Raw genomic sequence first — 26,560 nt, 5'->3', positions numbered from 1 at the left:
AGGGCAAAATGATAATTTTTTTAGTAAGTGAGGGCAAAAGAGTTATTCCATTTTTAAAACCTCAATATACAACCATATGCTCCCTTATTGATTGTTTCTTCCCCTATTGTTGCTAGTGAAACCCCAAGGAAAAACTCTTTTCCCTCATTTTTCCTTTCCTTCGAAACCTTAAAATCCTAATCCCACAAAGTTGCTGCCAAAAACCTCACATAATTTCTCTTTTTCTATTGTTCCTCCTTGTCCGTGGGGTGGAAATTCGCAAAATCCCAAAATAATTTCTCCAACCCTAGATTCCCACATAGCTTCCTAAAACAGACGTCGAAACTAAAGATTTGTCTCTTGAGGCTAAATATTTGTGAAGGAAAATGACAGCTGGGAAATTAATGGATCCTTCAATCCATTGTTATTTTGATAATGAAGTTCATATGATGACATCATGGACAAATTTAAATCTTGGTAGAAGGCTTCTGGGATGCCAAAATTACAAGATAATATTGTGTTTGTTTATAAAAAAATTTCAAATTTATCCTTGGTGGTTTTGTAGACATATATTCAGATTTGGTACAGAAGTATGGAGGCTATGGATTCTTCATGTGGCATAATGGTTCCATGTGTGACAGGTTAAAGAAAATAATTCTTGGATTGTTGAATGTTGTGAAAAAGAAGGAGAATGAAGTTGTGGTAAATCAAAGAAATGTTAAATGCATATTTTTTATGATGATGATATCATGAGCAATTTTTTGCTTCTTTTGGTCGTCTAGTATAGAGAAATTGTGTTCTTTTGGATCAAGACTTTCCAAAGTTACTTGGAAATTAGAAGGCTCTCTACTTGGTTTGATTTTTGTATTTTGTGTAAACATTTTGAACAGATGAGGAGTTAATAGAAAGAACAATTTGTGTAAACATTTTGCGTAAACAACATGTAGGGGCCTTGATAGAATTTCTATGTAATTTTGTGGTTAATGGAATGAACAAATTGAATTACAAATTTGTAGCTCGATTTTTTACATTTTGATTTTTAAATCATGGTGTTCAAATGATTTATGTTGGCACTATGCATTATGAGCAAATGCAATTGTCTGGAACATGCAGCTCATCTCTAGGTTTAATATGCAACTTTTTGATTCATTTCCTTGAGCTTCAACATATTTTCAACTTGGGACTTCACCAACAACAACAAAGGAAGAAACAGTCAACCGGGTATAGAAGGGCTACAGATTGAAGTTTTAAAAATGGAATGACCCTTTTGCCCTCACTTATTAAAAAAAAAGACCATTTTGTCCAACGTCATGCAAAAAGCATATATCATTTCGTCCAAAAATATAACGTTGTGACCCAAAAAATGAACATTGTATGCAATTATAAAGTATGGAGGTTACATTGCTTGATTTTGAATTTGAGGGAGCAATATGCAAAACACAGTATAAGTTGAAGAGGTAAAGTGTAATAAACCCAAATATTAAATATAATTTCTTATGAAAATACATTTTATTCTTAATATTATATAATAAAAAATTAAAAATTTTAACCAAGCAAAAGGTTAGAACCACAATCTAGTTTTTATTTTATGTAAATAAAAAATTAAACATTTTAATCAAACAAAAAGTTAGGACTATGGTCAATTTAGAATTATAAGCAAAAAGCTAAAAAAATGTAACAATGATTTCCACATGAAAAATTAAAAATTAAAATAAAAATAAAAATAATATAATGATGAAAAAAATAATTTTATTTAATCTATATGTAATAAGATTTATTAAATAAATAAAATATTTATTTAACTTGAATATATAAAATCCTATGTCCTAAACTCTAAATTTGTTCATTATGTTTTTATGTTTATGTTAAATTTATTCTCATTAAATATTTATTATATATTATTATTTTGTATTTAAAGTATCCATAAATAAAAAAATAAATAAGAAAATATATATATTTTATTTTTTAATTTATACGAATAAAAATTAAACATTTTAACAAAGAGAAAAAGTTAAAACCATAAATAAAAAGTTGAAAATATGATTACTTATTATGATTCTCATATGAAAATTTAAAATTTTAAAATAATATAAAAATGAAATAATATGACAAAAATATTTTTATGTAATCTATATTAAATAAATAAATATTTTATTTAGCATGAATATATGACATTTTGTGTCCTAAAAATCTAAATTTGTTTATTAAACATTTATGTTTGTACTAAATTTGTTTTCATTAAATATTTATTATATAATATTATTTTGCACTTAAAGTGTCCATAAATGATTTAAAGTCAATAAATATAAAAAGATGAAAAATAAAATAAAATTAAAAAGTTTTCGTGAAAGAGCATGTAGCTAACATATTAAAACAAATGGGGGAATATGACATGACTCGAAGGCAAAATAGAGGAAGGAAGAAACAAAAGAAAAAGAAAAATCATATGTTATGGTTGGTTCATCTATTTCATTTTTTTTCTTTTTCTTTTTGTTTTGATAAACATGTGAGCTTCTTGACTTATCATGTCAAAATTATAGTTAATCAAGGAGAGGTGGATTAGAGTCTAGTTTTGTAATTATGATACTATTACTATTAGTGTGCATATAGATGAGATTATTTTCAATTTTTTTTTTTTGAAAGTCAAAAATCAAAATTTTTATAAAAAAAAATTAGTTAAAGCATGGTTACATTTTATTTATTATTTATTTATTTATTGTGAAGGGGACTTATTTTCAACTATTAACTTGTAAGGGGTCAAAGTCATTGTCCTTATTCATCATCTTTTTCTTTCTCTTTCTCTAATGCTCAAAGTCTTCGTGTAGTTTTATAAATTTACCCATAATTTTTAAAGCATATTCCCGACGTTATTTCTTTTTAATTAACATTTGAGAATAAATTGAATATTAATTTTTTAAAGCCATATATTTCAATAAATTATGATAAACTATTTGTGTCTAAAATTTTATCATAGCTTTTAAAGAAAAAATTTTCATCCTTTTATTCTATTTCAATCACTTATTTATTAATCTTATAATTTATCTTACATCTTTCACATCCATGTTTCCAATATTAGGTTCATAAGTATTAAATGTCTCTACATCATAAGAAAACTCCCAACGAGATAGGTCCACCCAAGGTCATCATTAGAAACTCCTAGAGACGAAGGATGTGTTGGGCTCAAAGCAGAGGGAGTGGCTCGTAGACATGGAGGAGTAGTAGTGAGCTTGGTGGTCCTAGGAATGGTTGGGTGATCAAAATAGGCCTTTGTCCTAACCTTTACATGCACGACTTGATGAGTGACACGCCTCCTAGTAGACTTGCTAATCACTACACCCCCTTAACTCTTGACGGGAGGTCGTGCACGTTTCTGCCTTAGGGCAAGAAACTTATAATCAAACCCCGAAGACTTAATCACATTGTCACTTTGAGTAACAACCTTCCTTTTATCTCAAGTTATCTTAAATTAATGTAAAAAAAACGAACTAAACTTGAAGAAATAAAAACAATAAAAAATAAAAAATAAAAATTCATAAGGGTGGAAAAGTTAAGGGCCTATTTGGTTGTTGTTTTGTTAAACAGTTTTTAAGAACAATTTTTAGTGTTTTCAGAAAAAAAAAAAAAAAAAATTGTGTTTGGGAACTGAATTTTGGAAAATAGTTTTTGTTCTAAAAAAAAAAAAACATGTTTGGTTAAGTTAATAAAAAGGTTTTTAAGAACAAGTAAAACAAAAAACATGTTTGAAAGTTGTTGTTTTTTTCCAATTAATAAAGTGTTTTCTTCAAGTAACTTGATATTATAAATTTATAAATAATTTTTATATACACAATTCATTTAAATTAAAAAAAAAATCATTTAAAAATTTTTACATCAGCTGACAACTAGTTGTTAAGGTTGTTGTATATTATAATCATCAACTCATATAAAACAATGAGGATGTTCCTACAATAGATAAATTATTAAAAATAAAATAAAATATGACGTATGTATTTCACTAATATCAATATGTTTTCATGTGATAATTAAATATACTTACATGATATAATGGACAACGATAAAACCAACAACCATTGTTCTTCTGTGTTTTCAACATGAAAATACGCATTCGTCCACACCCACAATAACACATGGGTATTTTGTTCATCCTACTTTTACAATTATAAATTAAATTTATGAACAATATTTAATCATTAAAAATTACAACAAACATCACATAACACTAATGAGAACTAGTTAAGTTAACAAATATATATAAATTCTAACAAAACACTAAAGTGTTGACAAATATTTAAAATTAAAAATAAGATAAGTCATGGATTGACATTAATATAATTTGCCCACATCACTTGAGCAATTTGATTTCTACAAGCTGCCATAACTGTTGCATTCTCATCTGATAAATCAATTGAATGGTTTGTGCTACTTGTGATCTCTTGTTCACCTTGGACTGAAAGGTCTTCTACCTCATATTCTCTAAACAATTTATCATTCCGAGTTGATAGACGAATCCAACTATGAAGGGTACAACATGCAACAACAATTGATGGTTGCCTACTTGGCTTATAACAAGGCATCGTCCTTAATATTGGAAATCGGGTCTTCAAAAGACCAAAACATCTTTCAATAATATTCCAAAGAGATGAATGTCTATAATTAAAAAGTTCTTTATACCTAATAGGTTGATTACGTCTACCCCGATATTCTTGTAAATGATATCACTCACCTCGATATGGTGGTAAAAATCCAGATATACAAGGATAATCAGAATCAACTACATAATATTTTCCTTCACTTGGCCAAGGAAAATTGACTTCTGGTCTAGTCAATGTATCCAAAAAGACACGTGCATCGTTTGTTGTTCTTTCCCAACCATCATAAACAAATGTAAATATCGTGTCAAAATCACATGCACACATAACATTTTGTGTTATAACTATTTTTCTACCCCTAAAATTGGTTTGTATATCAGCTAGGACCCATGCACTAATATGAGTGCCATCAATTGCACCAATGCAGTCCTACAACAACAAACATTTATTATTAGTAAGGAAATAAATTAAATAATGGTCATGAAAACTATTTATGTGCATGAAATTCACATTATAAATATTTTTTTATAAACTCTTACCTTAAGCCATGGAAAATATTTAAGATTACTAGCAACATATGAAGACACCGCATTGGTCATATTGTTAAGACGTATGAGAACTTTGCCTAGTCGACGTAATACACGTTTAACTTCTTTAAAGTGTTGAGTGACAGTCTCCGTGGAGTGTTGAAAACAGTCTACTACAACCTTCATTCTCACATTATGTCCTACGATTAGTAAGAACATAGCAACTGCCTCTTCAATTGTGACTAATCGTGTATCTTGTAAGTCTTCATGTCTTTTAAGATGATCACAAAGGTTCATAAATGTTTCTTTATCCATTCGAAATAGTTCATAGCATGCTTAAGGATGACCTTCTATCATATCTCTTATAAATTGTGTACCACTTAACATTGATGTCCTTTGAGGTGTCTTGCATAAAAATATTTCCTCATACTCATTCATTATGTAAGCAATAAAAATTTCATCTAAATCATCGTCCTCTTCAGAAGATGAAGTTGACTCACATAGTGAACCACTGCTTGTGTTATTATCATCCATTGGTTACTACACAAAACAAATTAATCATAGTATAAAATAACATGAAATGAACATTAAAGTAGTTATAATATAAGTTTCATAACCATAAATAACATTCATACAATGACAAACTAAAGAGCATGGCAAAATATTCTAACCAAAAGAGAAATAATACATATTACAATGTCATAATAATAGTTATTCATCCAAACATTCACATTTAAAGCTTATCAAGCCATGTCATTTTCCTCTCATCAGGCATATTCATAAATATCTTTCTCCACTCCGGCATTGTGAATTTCTCAACAGCTTTTAAATATTTGTCATTATCCAACAATTCAATGGTTTGTAAGTTGTCATGTACCTTGTTATGCTAAAATTAGTAGTACCTGCACTAGTAGTTTCACTACTAGTTCCACTCTTATATCTTTCTACTCTAGCCAATAATGTCTCAATTCTAGCTCGAGATGTTTCTGTTCTAGCCTTTGATGCCTCAGCCCAAGCTTTCAAAGCATTTCCCATTTGACTTAGTCTGGATTATTTCTTACCTCTACATTCTAATAGAGAATCAGTTGCACGCTTTCCAGAACAGGTGGTCACTCCTCCTACCATCTCTGGTTGTAGAAGATCATCAAGGATCTCAGTATTTACATCCACATGCACTCCATCATATTCCAAATTGTCATCCATCTCATCCTTATCATTAATGTTTGGTGAATCTTGGGTGGAAGAGTAGTGGAGGCCACCAATTGTTGTTGATGGATTAAAGATCAACCCCAACAAGTTGTAGTTTGGGCATCCCTTTAAGCGGAATATTTTTGCATTTGGGTGTGCCTAATAGAGGGGAAAAAAACTCACTCTTAGTGTATACCAAATATTTAAATTAAAAAGTAATTAGTTTAAAAGTTATTATACCCGAATGTAATTTTGTCATGTTTCTTCTAAAGCATGCACCGTGTTAGTTTCAGCATCCCAACCAAATCTAGTATGCTTTAGAAGATCAGAGAACTCAAGATGCATTACACGTAGTCTATTAAACTTTTGTTTAAGCTGCTTCAAATTGAAATTTATTTTCCCTTGACTTTTGACCTCAAGTAAGATCCATCGGCACGTGTTGGTACTAAATGTATCACTATCCATGTTACCTTTATTAACTTCATTTACCATGATGTCAATAAAGATTTTCTCTATATTACCTCTCCATGTTCTTGCATCCTCAACATCTGTTATCTCAGTTGTCATTTGTACAATCCCATCACAAATAAGAACTCTATGAGGAGACAACTTTTAGAATCACTAATAGAACTTAAGGGTATGTTTGAATGAGAATTAAGATTGTTGACATATAGTGTATAAAAATCTGAAAGAAAAATAAATAAAAATAAAAATAGATTTGATATTAATTAGATCATAAATATATTTTTTTTTTGAGTTTTTATAAAATTTGAAATAAAAATTGGGGAAAAATGAAAAAAAAAAGTAAATAAAAAGGATAATAGTTTGATTAATTTTAAAATAAAAATATTTTTTATATTTTTTTTAAATAAATCAAACATGATAAAATCATTTTTATTAACATTTTTTTTCTTGATTTAATCTTTAATTTTATTAAAAATTATAGTATATTCTATTAAGATGAGATAAAAAGCTTTAAAAAGAATTAATTTAATTTTTACAACTAATTTTCACCCAACAAGCTTATAAATAGAATATATAGGACATGAAAATGAATGCAAATATGTCCATTTGAGATGTAAAAAAAAAAAGAATGCAAAGAAACCATCAAAATAAGTTTTAGTTTTCATATAAACAAAATTTTTATTCTAAATTTTATTTTTAGTAATTAATCTAAATATAATTTTTATTTGGATGATTGAAGTCAAAGCAACCAAGTTGTTATTTTAATAAATTTGCTTTGGCTAATAATTGTTTACAATGACACTTTGTTCATTATTATTTGAATTATAAGTAAGGTGAAGTTTGAAGATGGTCACTCTCCAAGGGATTCCCACGCATGGCTGAAGATGGTGTTATATTTGTAAAGTTTGAAGTTTGAAGATCTTTGACCAATATATTTTACCAACCAATATGCTTTGACCAATATATTTTCTCTTTATGTATGAATTTTATTTTACCAACCATTTTATCTAGACAAATGACCCTCATGTCCCTTAAAAATATCTCTGACCGTTCCAATCTTGAGAAAAGTCTTTACCCAATATTACCTTTTTATTTACATATTACTACCCTCACTCTCTCTCGTCTCTCATCTTCTTCAAAACTGAGAAAAAAAAAATCACATGCAAAACCCTCTCAGTAAATATGAATTTCCCAACAACTCGTTTTCTTTCTCTTCCATGTCCTTAAATAGGTTTTTTGTTTTTCTTGAACAAAACAACTCAAGAAAAATCAGAACTGAGAAACGGGAAAAATTAGGAATTTTTTTTTTTTTTTGTTTTCTTTCTCATTCCCCACTTTTCTCAGTATTCAAACGGGAAAAATAAAAAAACCAAAAACACATGATTAAAAAATAAAATAAAAAACTCATATCTCATTTGAATAACAGAACTGAGAAACAATCCCATTCTAAACAAAAATAGATTTCAAAACAAACAAAATAGCTTCTACAATACCAAAAAAAAAAAATATCTCTTTACCCAAATCTAACATTTTTCTCAACAAATGTTACCAAAATAAGCATATTTTACTAGATCTACCAAAAAAATTTCAACATATGCAGAAATAAAAGGAAAGCACAAATGTGTTGGTGAAGTTACCTTCATTTCGTGCTACTGGAGATGCTGCCACTATGTTGGAGAAGAGGAAATGTGAGAACGGGGAGAAAAAAACACGGAAAACAGTTGTTCTCTTATGTCTTTTTTTTTTTTGTTATGTAAATAGTAAAAAACGGGGAAAACAACTTTTTTTGTTCTCTAAAAAGTGCCATTTTGAGAACAAGGAGAACAAGAAAAACAAAAACAATTTTCTCAATCAAACAATTTTTAGTGTTTTTTGTTTTCAAGAACAAAAAAAAGTTCTTGAAAACAACAACCAAACAGGCCCTAATATCTAAGAAAATAATATAAAATAAAGGTATATAAAATAAAATAAAACAAAGAAAGAAATCCTACGCAAAGAAAAAAAAAAGGATGCTTATGAATTTATGGATTCATGTAAAATGGTGATAGACCATTCCTAATTTGCATGAGAACATTCAAGGCGTCCAACAATGATGAAAACATGTCTTTAAGGCCTTAGATATAATCCAAACAATTCCTAAGCTCAAATATCATGTGACAAGGAAACCAAAACAATTAGTTAGCTTAGGAAAATGTGCAAAACAAATAGAAAAATCCACTAGAGAGTTTAAAATGTTCCAAAGCATATAAAATATAGATTCGGCGACAATTATGCATAACTCATGGAAAAAGAGAACTTTGCTCTCAAAGTATTCTGAGATGTTTAACAAGCCCTAAAGATCATATAGAAAAAATCCTAAGAATTTTCTCCAAGTATAAACTAAAATTTCTAATACCTTAAGTTTCCAAGGAAATTCAAAATTTCCAAGCAAGGCAAACGAACCATGTGAAGCCAAAATCAATTTGAGTTAAGTTAGATGATTTCAAATTTCTATATTGCATAAATCATATCATATATGTGCTATTAGAGCATATATTTTTGCTCCAATCATGCACTCACCATGGGAAACCCATCCTGATAGGTAAGACTAGTCATCCCTCTAATTAGAAGGTGGTGCAGTACAAACTTTAATGGGTTTTTCCTAGATCTATGAACCAACTTTGAACAAGTCATCTATTTGCAAGAAATCCGTGTTTTCAATTTTCCATACAACTCGTAATGTACCCAAATCACATATAATGCAAAAGATGTTAGACAAGAATGCTCATAAAGTACAATACATGGAATAATAATATATAAAAGTGATACTTTAATATCATTAAATAAATAACGAATTCCAAAACTATTACATCATGTCATGCTTTTAAGGGCTTTCTCCAAACAACATAGTAGATGCATTTCAAGTCATTTCTTGTTGTTTTTTGGGAATTGGCTTTTCTATTATTAATGCTAGGAAAACAGTCCCATGCATTAAAATGATAATCCATAAAGCAAGCTATAATATGATAGACAAAGAATCAAAACCTACATAAATCTCAAGTCTTCATTGGGAACCCATTTTAGTGCATTATGTAGGTGCAATTAGTACATATACTGCACAACCAAAAATTCATAAGTGGACATTTGGTTGTATTCCAAGTACAAGTTGTGAAGAGGAGTATTCATGGTAAGTTGTAAGTCAAATATAGATTAAAATTACAACATGCATAATAGCATACCCCTAAGCAAAAGTAGATAATTTGGTTTTCATTAGTAATGGTCAAGCTATTAATTTGAGACGTTTATGATGGATTCTACTAACCCATTTTGGATATGAGTATGAGCAATAGGATGCTCAATATTTATCTCAACTAACATGTAGTAGTAGTCAATGAATGTTTGAGAAGTAAATTCATCAGCATTATCAAGATGTATTGTTTTGATTATATAATCTGGAAATTGTGCTCGTAATCTGATCATTTGTGCAAGGAGCCTAGCAAAGTCAACATTATGTGTAGAAATGAGACAAACATGTGATCACCAAGTAGAGACATCTATTAAGATCATAAAATAACGAAATTGTCCACATGGTGGATGGTTAGGCCCACATATGTCCCCATATATTCTTTTTAAAAAGATTGGTGACTCGAATATAACTTTAGTAAAACATGGTTTAGTTATCAATTTACCTTGTAAGCATGCAGTACATGATTATTCATTAGGAAAAAATATTTTATGGTTCTTTAATGGATGTCCATGTGAGTGTTCTATTATTCGAAGCATCATTGAAGACCCTAAGTGACCTAGCCTATTATGTCAAAGGATGAAAAAGCTTGGTTCATTGAATTTCTGGTTCATAACAACATATGACTCAATAGGCTTTATAGTTGTATGATCCAACCCAAAGGAAAAAATTGAGGGTTTTTCTACTATAAGCTTTTAATTAGAAAAAATAGAAGTAATGTAAAGATATTTTACAATATCTTCATTCATAGTTTCAATATGATATCCATTTCTACAAATACATTTGAAATTAATTAAGCAAATTTCTTATTGATTTGCTAGAATATGAAACATCATTTTTATGGAATCTAGTTTTATTTGATAACATTATGTTTGCTCTTCTAAAGCCTTTAACCAAATTTGTGATTCTAGATATGGTATTTACATTAACTTTTGTTAATTTCCATTCAAGGAAATATCTTTTATCTCAAAGAATTTTATGTGTGGTTGCACAATCTATAAGACATACATCACCCTCATTCATCTTAAAACCTAATAACACATGGATTTTATATATAAATAAGGTTTAGAAAGAAAAAAAAAAGCATAAGGTAAACAACAATATAATAAATATAATAACAAGATGTAAATATAAGACATAATGATATATTAATTGATATAACAAGATATAAAGTAATATCAATTAATGCTAGTATTTTCATCATCATTTATTAAATGGTTAGTTTTTTGGATCTCCAAAGAAATCAATGTCATAGTAGATTCGGTTAAATCCATCACCATCAATGAAGTTCATCTCTATTGCTTTTCCTTTTACTTTTAATGATAATTGGTAAAGGTCGACTAAATGTTTATGCATATGACAAGTACATGCCCAATGCCCTTTCATACGACATTTATAGCAATTAGTCTCATGGTTCTTAGGAGGTTTATCCTATATACACTTCCTATGTTCTTGTTTTACCTCAGTATTACTTAACTTTTGGTGGTGCAATGAGGCTTTCTTTTTTTTAGAAGTTGAGGAATTACTACCATGAGCACCATAGTACCAAGAATTCCTTCCACGACCATGACCACATCCTTGTCCTTGTCCTTGTCCTAATCCATGTCCACGAGTTTGGGATGATATTGCATTCACTTCAGGGAATGGTTCAAATTCATTTGGACAAGACTAGTGATTTCTCATCAAAAACTCATTATTTTGTTCAACAACAAGAATACGTTATATTAATTTTAAGTATTTTGTAAATCTATGTTCTCGATATTGTTGTTGTAAGAACACATTCAATGCATGAAATATAGTAAAAGTTTTTTCTAACATGTCTTCTTCTATTATTTTTTTTCTCCACACAACTTTAATTGAGAGCTAATTTTGAACAATGAGGAGTTGTATTTACTAATAATTTTAAAATCTTACAACCTTAAGTGCATCCAATCATATTGAGCTTTTAGGAGAATCAAAGTTTTCTAGTGATCATATCTTTCCTTCAAATCACTCCATAGAGTAAACAAATTTTTTACTGTAAAATATTCATTTTTAATAACTTCATGGAGATAATGATGAAAGAAAAATCAACGTTTTTACACGATCCTATAGGAATGTTTGATTTCATTTCTTTATTGTAGTTCCAATATTCATTACATTAAGATATATTTCAACATCAAGGGTCCAAGATAGATAGTTTTTTTTCCAATAATATCAAGTGTTACAAATTCGAGTTTTGTGAGATTTGACAATCAAAGAACTTTATATATATGAATATTAATGCATTATTTAATATAAAATAAATTTTACTATAAGTTTTAAATTGATAACATTAGTATTAACTATAATCAAAACCAAATAGTTTGTTTATACCTTCTCACAATATATAACCTAATTTAAACGAACAAAATCAATACTAATATAAACATGCAAAATTTATTCTATATAAGCAATCTTAAGTTTAAAATTAAAGAATTATTTTTAGAGCAATTCATGTTGATAACGTTTTATAAAATGAGAAACAAACAAAATGTGAGTTATAAAAGAGAATTGAGAGAATGAAAGAGTGAGAGAAAGAACTTAAAAAGGCTTTCTTGCTATAAATGTTTTTTATACAAAGAATAGGAAGTCTTTTATAGGCTTTATAATGTCTTCTATTTAGTACTCATTTTTAAGATTATAAATGGAAGTTAGCATTGATGCGATTCATCACTTTATTTATGACAAATTTAAATTTTATTTTGAAATATATCCATTTTCATACTTTAAAAAAAAAAGTTTTTAATAGGGAGAAAAACTAAAAGTAATTAAATTTGGGAGGAGAGGAAAGCGGCCCATCCGGTTGGGTTAAAGACTGATATACCCCTGAGAGTCAACATCACAAAATTGCTATTTTATTTTATATGACATTTTCTTGTTTCAGAATTGAAAATGGCGTTGTAAGTTTGGAGGCAATCTCACAGAAAGAATCCACCACCTTTCGCTCTCTCTTCCTCTCTGAGCAATCTGACAAACTCCTCCGACCCGGCCGTTGCCTTCGCCTCCCTCCCGGGGGACGTCGACGACGGCCCACCGGCCACTATGATTCTCTCTAGAGATCCCGCCGCCATCTTCAGCGGCGGCGGTATCAGGTTTCCTGTCTTCACTCCTTTTACTTCTCGTGCATCGCTCTTAATTTTTCTTGGCGTCTCTTTTTTCTTTTTCAGATCAAATTGTTTTTTGGGTGAAAATCCACTTTTCCGTTGGGCGGTTTTATTGAATTTTTGGGTTTGGGATATGTTGGAAGGACCCTTTATCGGTCGCATGAAGTTCTTGGTAAGTAGAATGGTGTGGGAAATTGAATGGCTCGGTTTTTTCAAGCTTAGGGTTGTGTTTGGATGGTTAGAATATATTTCCTAGTAGATTTTTTTGGGTATCAAAATTGGAGGATTGCTATAATTTATCCGAATGTTATGTCATCTTTGCGCAGCTTGGTTGGTACCTCCAAAATTTTCCCCATTGGAATTCCTTGTAGAAAATTGCAGATGAAAAAAGAAAAATTGCTTTCTACCCGGCTACTTGGGTTATTTTAAACCATCAATGTAACACTCTCTAGGCCTTGAAAGGTGGTAAAGTTGTGGAATGGATATTTTTTTAGGTTTAGGGCTTGAGTCACCTCTTATTCTTTGATGAATACCTAATCTATGTGTGGGGTATATGTGAATACCTATTAGATATGTGTACAAACATATTAGAAATACATTGCTCTTTTCCCCTGTTCTTACATGTATTGAGCATGCTTGGAAGAGTGGGCATGCTGATTACGTACCATGTTCATATTTCTGCCGTGTTATACTCATGGCAGAAATTGTTAGTTGTGCACATTTTTAAGGTCCTGTATTGCAAGTCTTGGTTTATGTAGTGATTTTACGGCATGGAATACAATTAATTTGGCCTTATGCACTATAATTTAATAGGGTAGATAGATGACAGATTCCTATCACTACCAAACCAATGGAAGGTCACGTTGGGTTTTGGCATGTTAATTGTAGGCTGGTTCAAAATAACCATGCTCAAACCAAACCCACCATATTGTGTATGGTGAAAAATAATATTTAAGGGCATTAAAAAATTATGAAAGGGCATTTAAAGTAATTGATATTAAAAAACTAGTTTAACAATTAAAAAAGTCAGGTTGGATGCAGGAGCCAAACTTAAAACTATTTGGCTGGAAAGTTTGGGATCATACTTGCCAACTCTACTTGAGTATATTGTTATTGATGGGAGATTGAGATTTAGATTAAAGTTCACTTTGATGCCATAATTTTTTGAATGTGGGAGAAGGTACATGGGTGACTGAAATGTTATGTTATGTTTTGTTAGCTTTCTCACTGGTGATCGAAATGCAAGATTCAGCTATGGGTATTCCAGTTTCAAGGGTAAAAGGCCTTCCATGGAGGATTTCTACGAGACTAGAATATCAGAGGTTGATGGTCATATGGTAGCCTTCTTTGGTGTTTTTGATGGTACATCTCAACTTCTTTAACCACCAAACTTTGGTCTAGGTGTTGTATTTAAGGTGTTCTTTAATCAGGGGCAGAGATCACTACTGAATACTGATGGTATTTTGGTCTTTCTGTTATACTCATTACTCCAGTGTCTTACTATTTTTCCATGGCCTGATGTATTTAGTAGGTAGAAACTAATTTTTGCATTGGGATGGGGAAAGTTTGAGTTTGGCTTACCCCGCTTTACTATAATCATTGTTTTTTTTTGGATGTTGTTTGCTCCAATTTAGGTCATGGAGGTTCAAGAACCGCGGAATACCTCAAAAACAATCTTTTCAAGAATTTAAGTAGCCACCCAGATTTCATCAAAGATACAAAGTCAGCCATTGGTATGATGTTGGTGGATCTTATGAGAACAATTTCTTGCTATCTTTTTTCCTGGTGGGTTATTTCATAACAGAAGATTCTATTGCAGCTGAAGTATTTAGAAAGACTGATGCTGATTATCTCAATGAAGAGAAAGGTCAGGCAAGAGATGCTGGCTCAACTGCCTCAACTGCTGTGCTCGTTGGTGACCGGCTGCTTGTTGCAAATGTGGGAGATTCTAGAGTGGTTGCTTGTAGAGCTGGTTCAGGTTTCTGCCTTCTCTATTAAGGGTGGGACTTGTTAGGGCTATATGAGCTGGAAGTTGTGATTGTGCTCTAGGATCAAAAAAGGACAAAAAATGAAGAATGAGAGAATAAAGATGAGAATTAATAACTCCTAGTATTGATCTCTGACTAAGCATGACCTTATCTATGCTTATTATTGAGAAAAAGAAGATAGAGAAAAATATGACATCTCATTCTCATGGATAATGATGAATATTACTAAACAAACACATTTGAGTTCTACTACAATTCAAATTCTATCTCCCACTCTAATTTGAATTAGTAGTAGACTTCTACTCTAATTCAAACTGTATCTCTTACTCTAATTCAAAGTAATAGTAGGTTTCTACTCTAATTTATTCTATTATAATTCAAACTAATAATAAATAGATAAATCTTAAAATTTAAATTAAGGATAAACATTTAAATAACAATATTCTTAGATTCTCAACACTCCCCCTCAAGTTGGTGCATAAATATCTATCATGCTCAATTTGCTTGTTAGGTGTTCAAAAACTGGTCTATAAAGTCCCTTGGTTAGGATGCTATCTAGTTGTTGGGTAATTGAAATAAGTGGCGTGCATATAATACCAACTTCAAGTTTTTCCTTTGTGAAATGCCTATCAATCTCCACATGTTTAGTCCTATCACGCTGAATTGGATTATGTGCAATACTAATTGCATCTTTATTATGACAACAAAGCTTCAAAGGGTAGATTGTTGGTTATCTCAGCTATTTTAGGACTTGCTTAAGCCACAACATTTCACAAACCCCATGTGCTATCGCTCTAAATTTTGCCTCCACACCACTCTTGGCTACCACACTTTGTTTTTTAATCCTCCAAGTAACCAAATTTCCTTAGATAAACGTCCAATACTTTGACGTTGATCTCCTCACAGTTACTGAACTAGCCCAATTTGCATCCGTGTATACTTCAACTCCCCGTTGCTCATTCTTCTTAAAAAATAGTCCTTTTCCAAGTGTATTCTTCAAGTACCTTAAAATTCTATAAACTGCTTCGAGATGTACTTCAAAAGGTGAATGCATATATTGACTTACCACACTAACTGCAAAGGTAATATCCAGTTGAGTGCGAGATAGGTAAATTAACTTACCAACCAATTTTAATTACCTTGTAGTATCCACGGGAACCCCAATTTCTACCTTTCTAAGCTTTACATTGGGATCTATAGAGGTATCTGAAGGTCTACAATCACTCATTCCTATTTCCTTTAGAAGATCAAGAATATATTTTTGTTGTGAAACAACAATTTCCTTCCTTGACTATGCTACCTCCATTCCTAGAAAATATTTTAAGGCTCCAAGATTTTTAATTTCAAATTCAGCGGCTAGACACTTCTTCAAATGATTTCATCTCAACCATATTATCTCCGATTAGAATAATGTCATCCACACACTTAACAAAAATAATAATAATAATAATAATAATAATAATAATGTCATCAACATAAACTATTAATAATAATAATAATAATGCCATCCACATAAACTATTAAAACTCTAACTTTACCTCTTGGAGAGTATTTCAAAAATAGGGCGTGATTTGTTTGTCCTTGACAAAAGCCTATTTTCAAGAGGGTGAGTCTCTCAAACCAAGCCCGAGGAAATTACTAAGGCCATATAAAGACTTTTGTAGTTTACAAACCTTCAAGCCAACCCTTTTATCAAAGTCGAGAGGTAGATCTATATACTCTTCCTCCTTTAGGTCTCCATTGAGGAAAACATTTTTAACATCTAGTTGTTGTTGTGGCCAATCCAGATTTGCACCAATTGATAAAAGAACTCTGATTATATTTAATTTTGCAATGGGGGAAAAGGTTTCTAAGTAGTCAATCCCATATGTTTGTGTAAATCCCTTAGCAACAAAGCATGGCTTATACCTTTGTAGAAAGCCATCATAATTATATTTGATATTAAACACCCACTTGGAGCCAACAATAGTCTTCCCTTTAGATAGAGTTACTACCTCCCAAGTCTTATTTTTCTCAAGGGCCCTCATTTCCTCAAGGACAATCTTCTTCCACTTTGGAATTTTTAGAGCATCTTGTACATTCTTCAGGATTTCTACACTAGAAAGTTGAGATGTAAAGACTCTATGGCAAGACCAGGAAGTGGTTAATATTTATTACCTTGTTAAGGTTGGTGTGGAAAACGCGGAGGCTTTGGCTTCAGAACTTAGGTGTAAGGTTGGGAGTCTCCCATCCTCCTACTTGGGATTGCCTTTAGGTGCTCCTTATAGATCCGTGGTTGTTTGGAATGGAGTGGAGGAGAGATTACGGAAGAAATTGGCTAGGTGGAAGAGCTAATACATCTTCAAAGGAAGGAGGATCACCTTGATTCGAAGCACTTTGACAAGTATGCCCATTTATTTCATGTCGGTGTTTTCTTTGCCCAAAATGGTCAAATTGAGGATGGAGCAGATTTAGAAGAATTTTTTATGGGGAGGTGGGGCTCTTGAGTGGAAACCTCATCTTGTACGGTGTGGTTTGGTTTGCCTAGACAAAAGCAAAGGTGGGTTGGGAGTAAAGTACCTTTGTACCCTCAATAAGGCGTTTTTGTGTAAATAGAGTTGGAGGTTTGCTAATGAGAGAAGGGTTTTTTGGTATCAAGTGATAAGGGGAAAGTTTAGGGAGGAGCAAGGGGGTTGGTGTTCCAAGGAAGTGAGGGGTGGGTATGGTGTGGGGTTGTGGAAAGCAATTAGGAGGGAGTGGCATGTTGTAAGTAGTAGGCTCTCTTTTGTGGTGGGGAATGGACAAATGGTGAAATTTTGGAAAGATAGATGGTGTGGGGATTCACCTCTTTGTGTTTCTTTTCCCACTTTATTTGCTTTAGCTGTCTCCAAGGATGCTTGGGTCAAAGATGTGTGGAGTTCCACTGAGGGAGGGAGGGAGGGGGGGGTGGTGGAGCCCGTACTTTTCCAGACCTTTTAATGATTGGGAGGTGGATGAGGTGCACAGGTTTTTTCTAGTTCTTAATGGGAAGAGAGTTCAGCAAGAAGTGGAAGATAGGGTGCTTTGGAGAGAGACTAAATGTGGGAAGTTTTCTGTTAAGTCTCTCTACAAAGCATTAGTTTCAGGCCCTCTAGTCTCTTTCCCATCGACGGTCATTTGGAAAGCTTGTGTGCAGCCTAAAGTGAGTTTTTTGGGTGGGAAGCAATGTGGGGAAAAGCTCTTACTTTGGACCAACTTCAGAAGAGAGGACGACCTTTAGCAAATAGATGCTACCTATGCCAAATACACTAAGAATCAATAGATCACATTCTTCTCCATTATGCCAAGGCAAGGACTCTTTGGGCGTTGTTTTTCTCTCTTTTTGGGGTGTAGTGGGTGCTGCCAACCACAGTTAAGGCAACGCTTTTGGGCTGGGATGGGTTTTTTGTGGGAAAAAAGAGAAAGGAAGTTTGGAGAGCAAACCCATTGTGTCTTTTTTGGATAGTTTGGGAGGCAAGAAACAAAATTGTGTTTGAGGAAGAAGTGTTGTCAATCCAAAGACTTAAAAGTTCTTTTGTTTATTTCCTTTGGTCAGAGATGAAATTGTTCATAAAATATGGTCCTTCGACTTTAGTTGATTTTATTGATTGGGTGGGAACCCGTTGAGGGTGGGGTTCGTGTTGCTCCTCTGTTTGTGGCAGCTGTTGTGTTTCTTCTTTGTATACTTTAAGCCACTGTTTTGGCAGCTTTTTCAATACAATTCTTCTCTTTTACTCATCAAAAAAAAAAAAAAAAAAAAATCTAATTGGACCATCTTCTGTTGTTTTTGACCATTCAATACTATTTGAATTCGTGCTGTATGTGGTTCATAAGCCTTTTGATTCTTCTTCATTCCTCTAATAGGAGTTATATCGCAGGGTACTTCCTTTTTGCCTCAGGCACCAAAATTCAAGGGTTTTAGCCATGAATGAAAAGTCTCTCCTTTTTCTCCTCTCTCTCTCTTTTATTATTTTTTATTTTTAGAAGTTTTAATATTTGTTACTTTTTATTTTTACAAAGTTGTTGGATGAAGTTAACATGCTTTTATGCTGATTTCATTAGTTGACAGAGTCTTTATATCTTTGATTTAACTGGAATATTATAATATATAAATAACTGCAAGGTTAACAGGTTCTTCTTTGTTGAGTGATCATTATTGTTTTCAACTGCAGCTATCCCACTGTCCACTGATCACAAACCTGATAGATCTGATGAACGCCAAAGGATTGAAGATGCTGGAGGTTTCGTTATTTGGGCAGGTAAGTTTCAATCTTTGCAGTCTTATTTATATGCACAGACCATGCCTATGCCTAACTGTGGTGTATGTTCATGCATTGGGAAGGTTCTCAGGTGGTTGTCCTTCAAGTCAACTAACTTCATTATGCCATTTAAGAGTCCCAAACTCTGGCTTGAATACGTAGTTGTGAACTTTCATACACTAACCTACAATTCTTTGGATCAGTACTGCCGCTGGAGAGATGCAAAGTTTAACTGACAATAAGGTTTTGATTACAGAATTTTCTGAAATTTTCAATCCCTTTCATAAATGAACTCCAACTCTATGGTGAAAGACCAATAGAAGGAATAGTTAAATAAACCACTGCCACGCAAGTTCATGATTGCTTAGTTAAGACCTCATTTGATCTTGCTCATGAATAACAAGCAACATCAATCTCATTTTGTAGTCCATTACTACATGACCTGGGCTGGAGGAACATGGAGCTTGACTTGGTAGTCTTATCATGACCACTGGGATCATAGTGACATTGATGGCACATCTGAAATACTACGATATCTTTGTGGGACATTGCACATGCATGTAAAAAGAAAACTCAAATAATTTACTTATGATTATCCCCTTATAATGAACACTGTAGGGTTTAAAGGCTACCCTACCATAAATAAGTTTCTATCAATTGAAAATGGATATGATAGTGCCTTTGAGGCTTGTCTTAAGTGGTAAGGGGTTGGAGGTGGGAAGTAGGAGGTTCCAGGTTCAAGTCTCTATAGGGAGGAAAAAAGATTGCCTATCAGGGTGAAAAAAGGACATGATAGTTCCAGAATCCAGATAAACAAAACCATCTTTCAGAGCTGCTTTATGAACTATAACTATGTGTGATCATGGAACCTGAGCAATCCAATACCTGGAGCTCAGCCTGCTTACTACCTATGTAATGGATTTCAATCCGAAGAGAACTTTGAACTTCTATTCTAGAGCTTTTGGTTGATCATGAAAGATGCATGGAAGGAGAATAAAATATGTGAACAGTTTGATATATGACTATATACTCCACATTGATTTTGTCAAGCAGAGAATGTTTCCTATATGCGAAGCAGAGAAAAGTAGGAAATATAGCCCTATTATGCTTATGTTGGCATTTAGGGAAAAGTTGTAATAGACAAATATTCAATGGTTTGGAGCAGTTGGAGTTGTGACTGAAAAATGTTTTTATGTACTCTTTGTTTGTGTGGTCTGGGAGATCAGGAAATGAGGAAGCATCTTTTGTGCATATCATCAATGTGTTGCATTGTCCATATTGTGCAAGCAATTCTTTTCTTTTGTTTTATTTTTTGTTTCTTTTGATGACTTGTCATAGCTCTTGTGTATTAGGTTGCTCCCTCTTTAGGTGTCTTCTAATATAAATTCTTGTTTACCTATCCAAAAAAAAAAAAAAAGACATTGATTCTTAGATGATTTCTTTAATGCATAATATATATTCTTACATAGTGATCACATGCATGTTCACATCAATAAAATTTAAAGTAAATATGGAAGTTAAACAAAAATGATTTGTCTTGAAAACCAGCAGCTCCATGACTTCCATAACTAGTTTGTTTACAAACGACATTTTGTTTCCAAGTATATTGTGCTTTTATTGTATGCTTCAGTTCTTATCTATAATTGTTTTCATTTTGATTTGACTTGTATATATTTGTAGATTTTGTGGTAGTGAACTCTAAATTGTGTACATGTGATCATATATGTGGCAGCATGAATTAAAGCTTTTTAGTTTTTTTTTTTTTGTGGCAATCTTTTACCTTCTTTTTTGAAATAATTTGTTAAGTATGATGATAATTTTTCCAATAAAAAAGGTATGAAGGTTTTTTTTTTTTTTTTTGTTAATTTTAATTTTAATTTTCTGTGAAGGTGTAAATTTTATATTTGGTCTGCTAATGTGGTTTTGGTTGTTATGATTATCCCCAAGCTCCAATGATACAAGTCTAACATGGATTTCAGATAGTAAACTGTACCTGAAATTTCTCTAAAATGTTTCTGAACTTCACTAGGAACCTGGCGGGTTGGTGGTGTTCTTGCTGTTTCTCGTGCATTTGGGGATAAACTTCTTAAGGCATATGTTGTTGCTGATCCAGAAATTCAGGTAATCTTATATTGGGTGCTGTTCAAGTGCAAAAATATGATTGCTCCTCTCGTTTGTCTCACAAGAATCTTTTATTTTGTAAACCCTGGAGGTGCTCTCTTATATGATGCTAATACATCTACATATAATGGATTATAATCTATGTGCTAACTTTAAAGTAATTTTATATATTATTGTTGTGAGTGGTCCATTGTATCCAGACTACCTAAAGGAGATACAAAGAGCATGGGAAATGCATGTTGTTGGGAATTTGGTCTGCCCTCTTTTAGTAGTTTGGGTATTTAAAATTTTAATTGCCAGACATGAGCTTCTGATTCTTTTCAGTTTGGTGGAATTTTCCACTTGATGCTATATTTAATTTTAAAATTGGGGTGCACCTCTTTTTTTTTTTTTTTGTGCAATATTTTTTTCATGTGGGTGTGGACTGTTCCTTCCATGTCTTGTCTTTTCATCATAGGGCAAATTAACCCATCTCCATTATGAAAAACTTTCCTATCTCATCATTGTAAGGCACATTAACCATCTCCATTATGAAAAAAATTTCCCTGCCACTTGAGCATTTTCAATATGGTTGTGAGGCACTTTCCTTGTTTTACTATGCATTGGACATTTTTGGATGTGGTTATTATTTGGATCAATTTCACCAGTGTGAAGTAATGCCAAGAAAGAAAATGAAATGATGCTTAGTTGGTAAGGATGCTGATCCTGTGCTTATTGCTGCACGTGAGCCCTCATTCGTTTACTCTTTTGAGGGGTTCTGAGCAAGTTGACCGCTATACTGTATGGACCACACATTGAGTGGCAAAGAGATTATGGCCATGTAATAAGCCAGTGGAATCTCTGGATAGTGGGAATGAAGATTTTCAATACATTACTAAAGAGTCAGATTAAAAATAAAAAATCCAAATGCATGTGTCTGTTAAAATTAAAAATAATAATTATAATTACAAGTTAGTGTATCTAATGGTAACAATACCCAATGTTTGATGGTAGAGTTGATATAGATTGTTCATTTAGATCAATAACTACTAACATCACCAAGTTGGAGTTCCTTGATGCATGTTCTGGAATGAAAAATGGAGAGAAGCAGGAAAGCTGGAAGAAACATGGAAAGAGTTTAGAAAAACAGATATTTGCAAACATGCTTTATGTGGAAGATCTCTCCTTGGATAATCTGAATTGAAGGACTTTAATTTCAGTAGGGGATTGGGCATTGCTAATCATGATAATTTTAAAGCAAAATTCACATCTAAAATAAGTGAAATTTATTGCACTTTAATTCATGCAGTTACTTATGAATGAAATTCTTTAATCTTTATTGCCATTTTATTTTTTTGACAAAGGATTTGGATTTTTTGTATTAAAGTTTAACTTTATTGTCTTGTCTTTATACTATATTTCCACTCCACTTGTTGCTCATGAAGTTATCCCTTTCAAATGCTTAGGAAGAAGAAATTGATGGTGTAGATTTTATAATTATTGCAAGTGATGGACTTTGGAATGTCTTATCAAATAAGGTAAGTATTTTCTTACGTATAAATCATTCTGCAGGGGAATAATGGAATCATGTAGAAGTCTTTATGTTTTTTTGCCTTTTGGTGAGATTTTAGATAGATGTTTTTCTTGGGTGCATTTGAATTTGTTCAGAAGTGGGAAGTAGAACACATTGTAAACTACAACCTTAATGTTTATTTTAGGGTATTTTGGCCATCATATTAATCTTTAGGCAGGTATTTTCTTTTCCCATCTTATAGTATGTGTTAGATTCTAACTAGTAACTATATCAACCTAAGGTAGTCACTCAAAAGGGAGGGGTGCATAAGGTGATGATCACTTTTTACAAATTATAGTAAGTATGAACTATGATGAATGTAAGAGATAGTATAACCAATAATATAATAAAAACAATAAAGATCAATAAATAAAGAGATTGCACATTCCGATTTATAGTGGTTCGACCCAATCCAGTCCTACATTCACTCTCCTTTAGCTTCAATCCCAAGCTTGAGGTTCCACTATATCAAAGCTTTCAAACCAAGCCATCAAGCTTTACACCTGGATTAATCGGCTCCAATGGGCACTTACTTTTTTTCTCAAGAGATACTTCACTCTTGAATTCCTCAAGTGATGCCCCACATTTGACAAACCTTAAATGATACCTTATTCATAGATTTTTCCCTCAAGTGATACCCTGCACTTAAGCTCACCTCAGAAGATTTACAAGAAATGAATTTTTCGCTACAAATTTCTAGTTTACAAATTTTTGCTCAAGGATATAAAGAAAACTAGGATTGATTAGGTGCACTAAGAATGGAATGCAAGTTTAAGCTCAATGCTTTCAAAATATTTTCTTAAAGCTCAAAAGATGATTGAATAATTATTTGGAATTCTTCTTTTTTTTTTTTTTTAAATAAAGCATAGAGCTTTGATATAGAAGTTAAAAGATTAAACTAGCCATTAGAAATAAAATAAATCTCCTAGAATCAGATATCTGCATATTAGCCATTAGAGCATTTAATGGGGTGCAAAGAGCCATTGGAGGCCGAAAGACAAACATGGATGTTCAGGTGGTCATCCACATTGCCGAGTGGTCATCTAGATGGACGTTCACATGGCTTCTAGTAGCTAAAAATCAATGCTCAAGGTAAGTGGTCATCTAGGTGGACATCCACTTTGTTTCTAGTATCCATTTTGTCCCAAAATAGAGCAAGTAGATGACTGCTTGGAGGTCCACATGACAATTGGATGATTGCCTGGACATCCACATGGCTATCGGATGGCTATCTAGTCATCCACATATGCTCTAGCCCAATATTTTTGAAAGTTCATGCATGTTTTGGGGCTAAGACCTTTTTTAACTAACTCGTATGAAAGTAAACCACCTTCTAACAAAGTTTTAACCGATATTTTGAGAATTTTTTCAAGTGTAAGAGACCTTAGTTAAGTCGATAATGTTTTTAAGAAACTTTAAAAGATTTTGATGAAAAGCTTGAGGTTCAAGGTAGTCACTTAGGTTAGGTAGGTCTTTCCATCCCCAAAATAATTTTCATCCAAATTATAAAAGTATAAAATCAATTAAAAACTTATGGATGAATGTTTTAGTGCTTAACAAAAATATGCAGTCCTAAATTAGTGCACTCATCATCTTACATATAAAGTATTCTAATGATAAACTTGATAAATCTTTTCTTCATTCTTTTTAAATTTCTTTTTTTGCTCCGTGTATCTTCTTCTTGATGGTTCCAAGGAGCTCCTCTTGACTACCACATTTAAGTATAACCATTAGATCCAAACTTTGTTTTGTTATCATCATAAAACGAGATTAGCCAAACCTTGGTCTAACAGTGTGTGTCATAGTGGCATGCATCATTCTAAAGTGTTTCAACCAGTCAATACTTCAGACTAATGATGAAACGTCATTCGTTTGGTTCACTTGTAATGATACAAAAATTATAGTTCTTAGCTTATATTCTGAATGTCTAGGAACTTCATGTGATAGTTCTTGCATTATTCACCTATATAACAAGGGAAGAAAAGGAAGGATGTAATACTATATTACAGTTACAGTCTTAGATGATGTGATTCTATGGGAATCTGGATTACATCTGGAACTTGATATTATCATGAAATGATGCCAAGAAAAACTAGCTAGTAAGACAACATTTGATTGATTTGTGGGTGAAAAAATAATATGGGAGATGAGTTATTTTATAAATAGTATTTAACAAAGGCAGGTTTCTAAGATCGTTGTGTTGATTATGTAGATGAGCCAAAACTTTCCTTTATTGAGTGAATACGGAAATACACATGTATATGCTAGATACGCTTAACACACAAGTCCATGTTGGTTCATTTTGTGTATACTGAAGGCTTCTCTGTTTCGCAACTTCCAAATGCTGTGGTGTCTAATTTAGCAGGAAGTAGCCTATGAACATTTGCCCTCAAAGAATGTTATCAATATCTATTTGAGGATCTCTGAGCATTTACAAAAGCAAAACATGGGGATAGGTGTAAAAATTCACTATTTAATGCTTTTTTTCATGTTGATCGATTACATGATATTTCCCATGAAGATAAATCTTATGGAATCCAAGCCCCTCAAAAACGTTCTTTCTTCTGCAATCAGGAGGCCGTGGCTATAGTGCAGGACATTATGGATGCAGAAGCAGCATCAAGAAAACTTATACATGAGGCTTATGCACGAGGGAGCTCTGACAACATTACTTGCGTTGTAGTCCGATTCAAGAACTCATGAGAACATGTCGAGGTTTGGATGAGTCTGTCATGGTCATGCTTCTACCAAGTTGAAGATTGAATAGTGTTGTAATTGGTGTTGGCCTTTTGATTTTGGCAGGTAAGGGGCTGGAGAATGGGGAAAGTTCTCATTTCTGCAATATTTGCTTGAAGTTAGTATAACAGTTGAGTTGTCCAAGTTATGGGTCCTACTAAGGGCCTTAGTCTGTGTCGTGATTATTGGCTTTGTTGCATCCATATAATTCTAATCTGCTCTGAAAATGCAAGCTTGGTTTACTGGTTTGTTATCAACACATCCTCATAACTGTATAAACCAACTGTTGTGCATTTGGGTATTTGACATCCCCAAATCTCCTTTCAGGACTGAATGCCGCCCTTGTGATATGCAGTAGCTTAGGGTTTAGCTTGATCCTTGGTTTATTATAAGGAAGACATAAACCCAAAGAAAAGAAAAGCCCTTTGTCATCATAATAAACCAGTGATCAAGTTCATGTTATTAAGAATACTGGAAATAAATTGAGATGTTAAAGAGCATGTTTGGGAATTGTTTTTGAGAATCCATTATGAAAACATGGTGTTTTTTGAAGATAATTTTCAATTGTTTTCTCTTGTTTCATTAAGAATGAATGAAAATAAAACATTAAAACTATTTTTTTACAATAATTTTTTTTTTACAATATTTTTCATTATTTTCTCTTGTTTTATGAAGAATAGTTAAAAATAAAACACTAAAATTAAAAAAAAAAAAATTGAAAATATGTAAAAATAAGTTAAAAATATTTTAAGTTTTTTAAATAGATTTTTGTTCTAAAAAATATCGCGATCTTAAAACCATCCTTTGAAGA

At 32.1% G+C, this 26,560-nt stretch overlaps 1 protein-coding gene across 2 annotated transcripts; it reads left to right on the top strand.

The window, feature by feature from the left end:
• Nucleotides 1-12,861: 12,861 nt before the first annotated feature.
• On the top strand, nt 12,862-26,083 carry LOC100260831 (probable protein phosphatase 2C 11). 2 transcript variants are annotated; one of them, XM_002267877.4, is made up of 9 exons: nt 12,862-13,084; nt 14,316-14,458; nt 14,731-14,829; nt 14,916-15,074; nt 19,254-19,340; nt 21,370-21,461; nt 22,907-22,978; nt 25,588-25,728; nt 25,816-26,083. In XM_002267877.4, the coding sequence occupies exons 1-8, from the start codon at nt 13,035-13,037 to the stop codon at nt 25,714-25,716; spliced, it is 831 nt and encodes a 276-aa protein (XP_002267913.1). In that variant the 5' UTR covers nt 12,862-13,034; the 3' UTR covers nt 25,717-25,728; nt 25,816-26,083. The 2 variants fall into 2 exon arrangements, with proteins under 2 accessions (XP_002267913.1, XP_010664864.1); XM_010666562.3 differs by lacking the exon at nt 22,907-22,978 and having other exon boundaries at nt 12,868-13,084.
• The last annotated feature ends 477 nt before the right edge of the window (nt 26,084-26,560 follow it).

Source organism: Vitis vinifera, chromosome 18 (assembly GCF_030704535.1).
Source record: "Vitis vinifera cultivar Pinot Noir 40024 chromosome 18, ASM3070453v1".
Classification (NCBI taxonomy): Eukaryota; Viridiplantae; Streptophyta; class Magnoliopsida; order Vitales; family Vitaceae; genus Vitis; species Vitis vinifera.
Note: the sequence above shows the minus strand (reverse complement) of the source record. Positions and strands in the feature narration are given on the sequence as shown.

Coding starts and splice junctions, on each gene's coding strand:
- LOC100260831 (XM_002267877.4), top strand. CDS start 13,035: ATGATTCTCTCTAGAGATCCCGCCGCCATCTTCAGCGGCGGCGGTATC. Junction 14,459..14,730: donor CTTCTTTGGTGTTTTTGATG/GTACATCTCAAC, acceptor GCTCCAATTTAG/GTCATGGAGGTTCAAGAACC. Junction 15,075..19,253: donor TGCTTGTAGAGCTGGTTCAG/GTTTCTGCCTTC, acceptor TTTCAACTGCAG/CTATCCCACTGTCCACTGAT.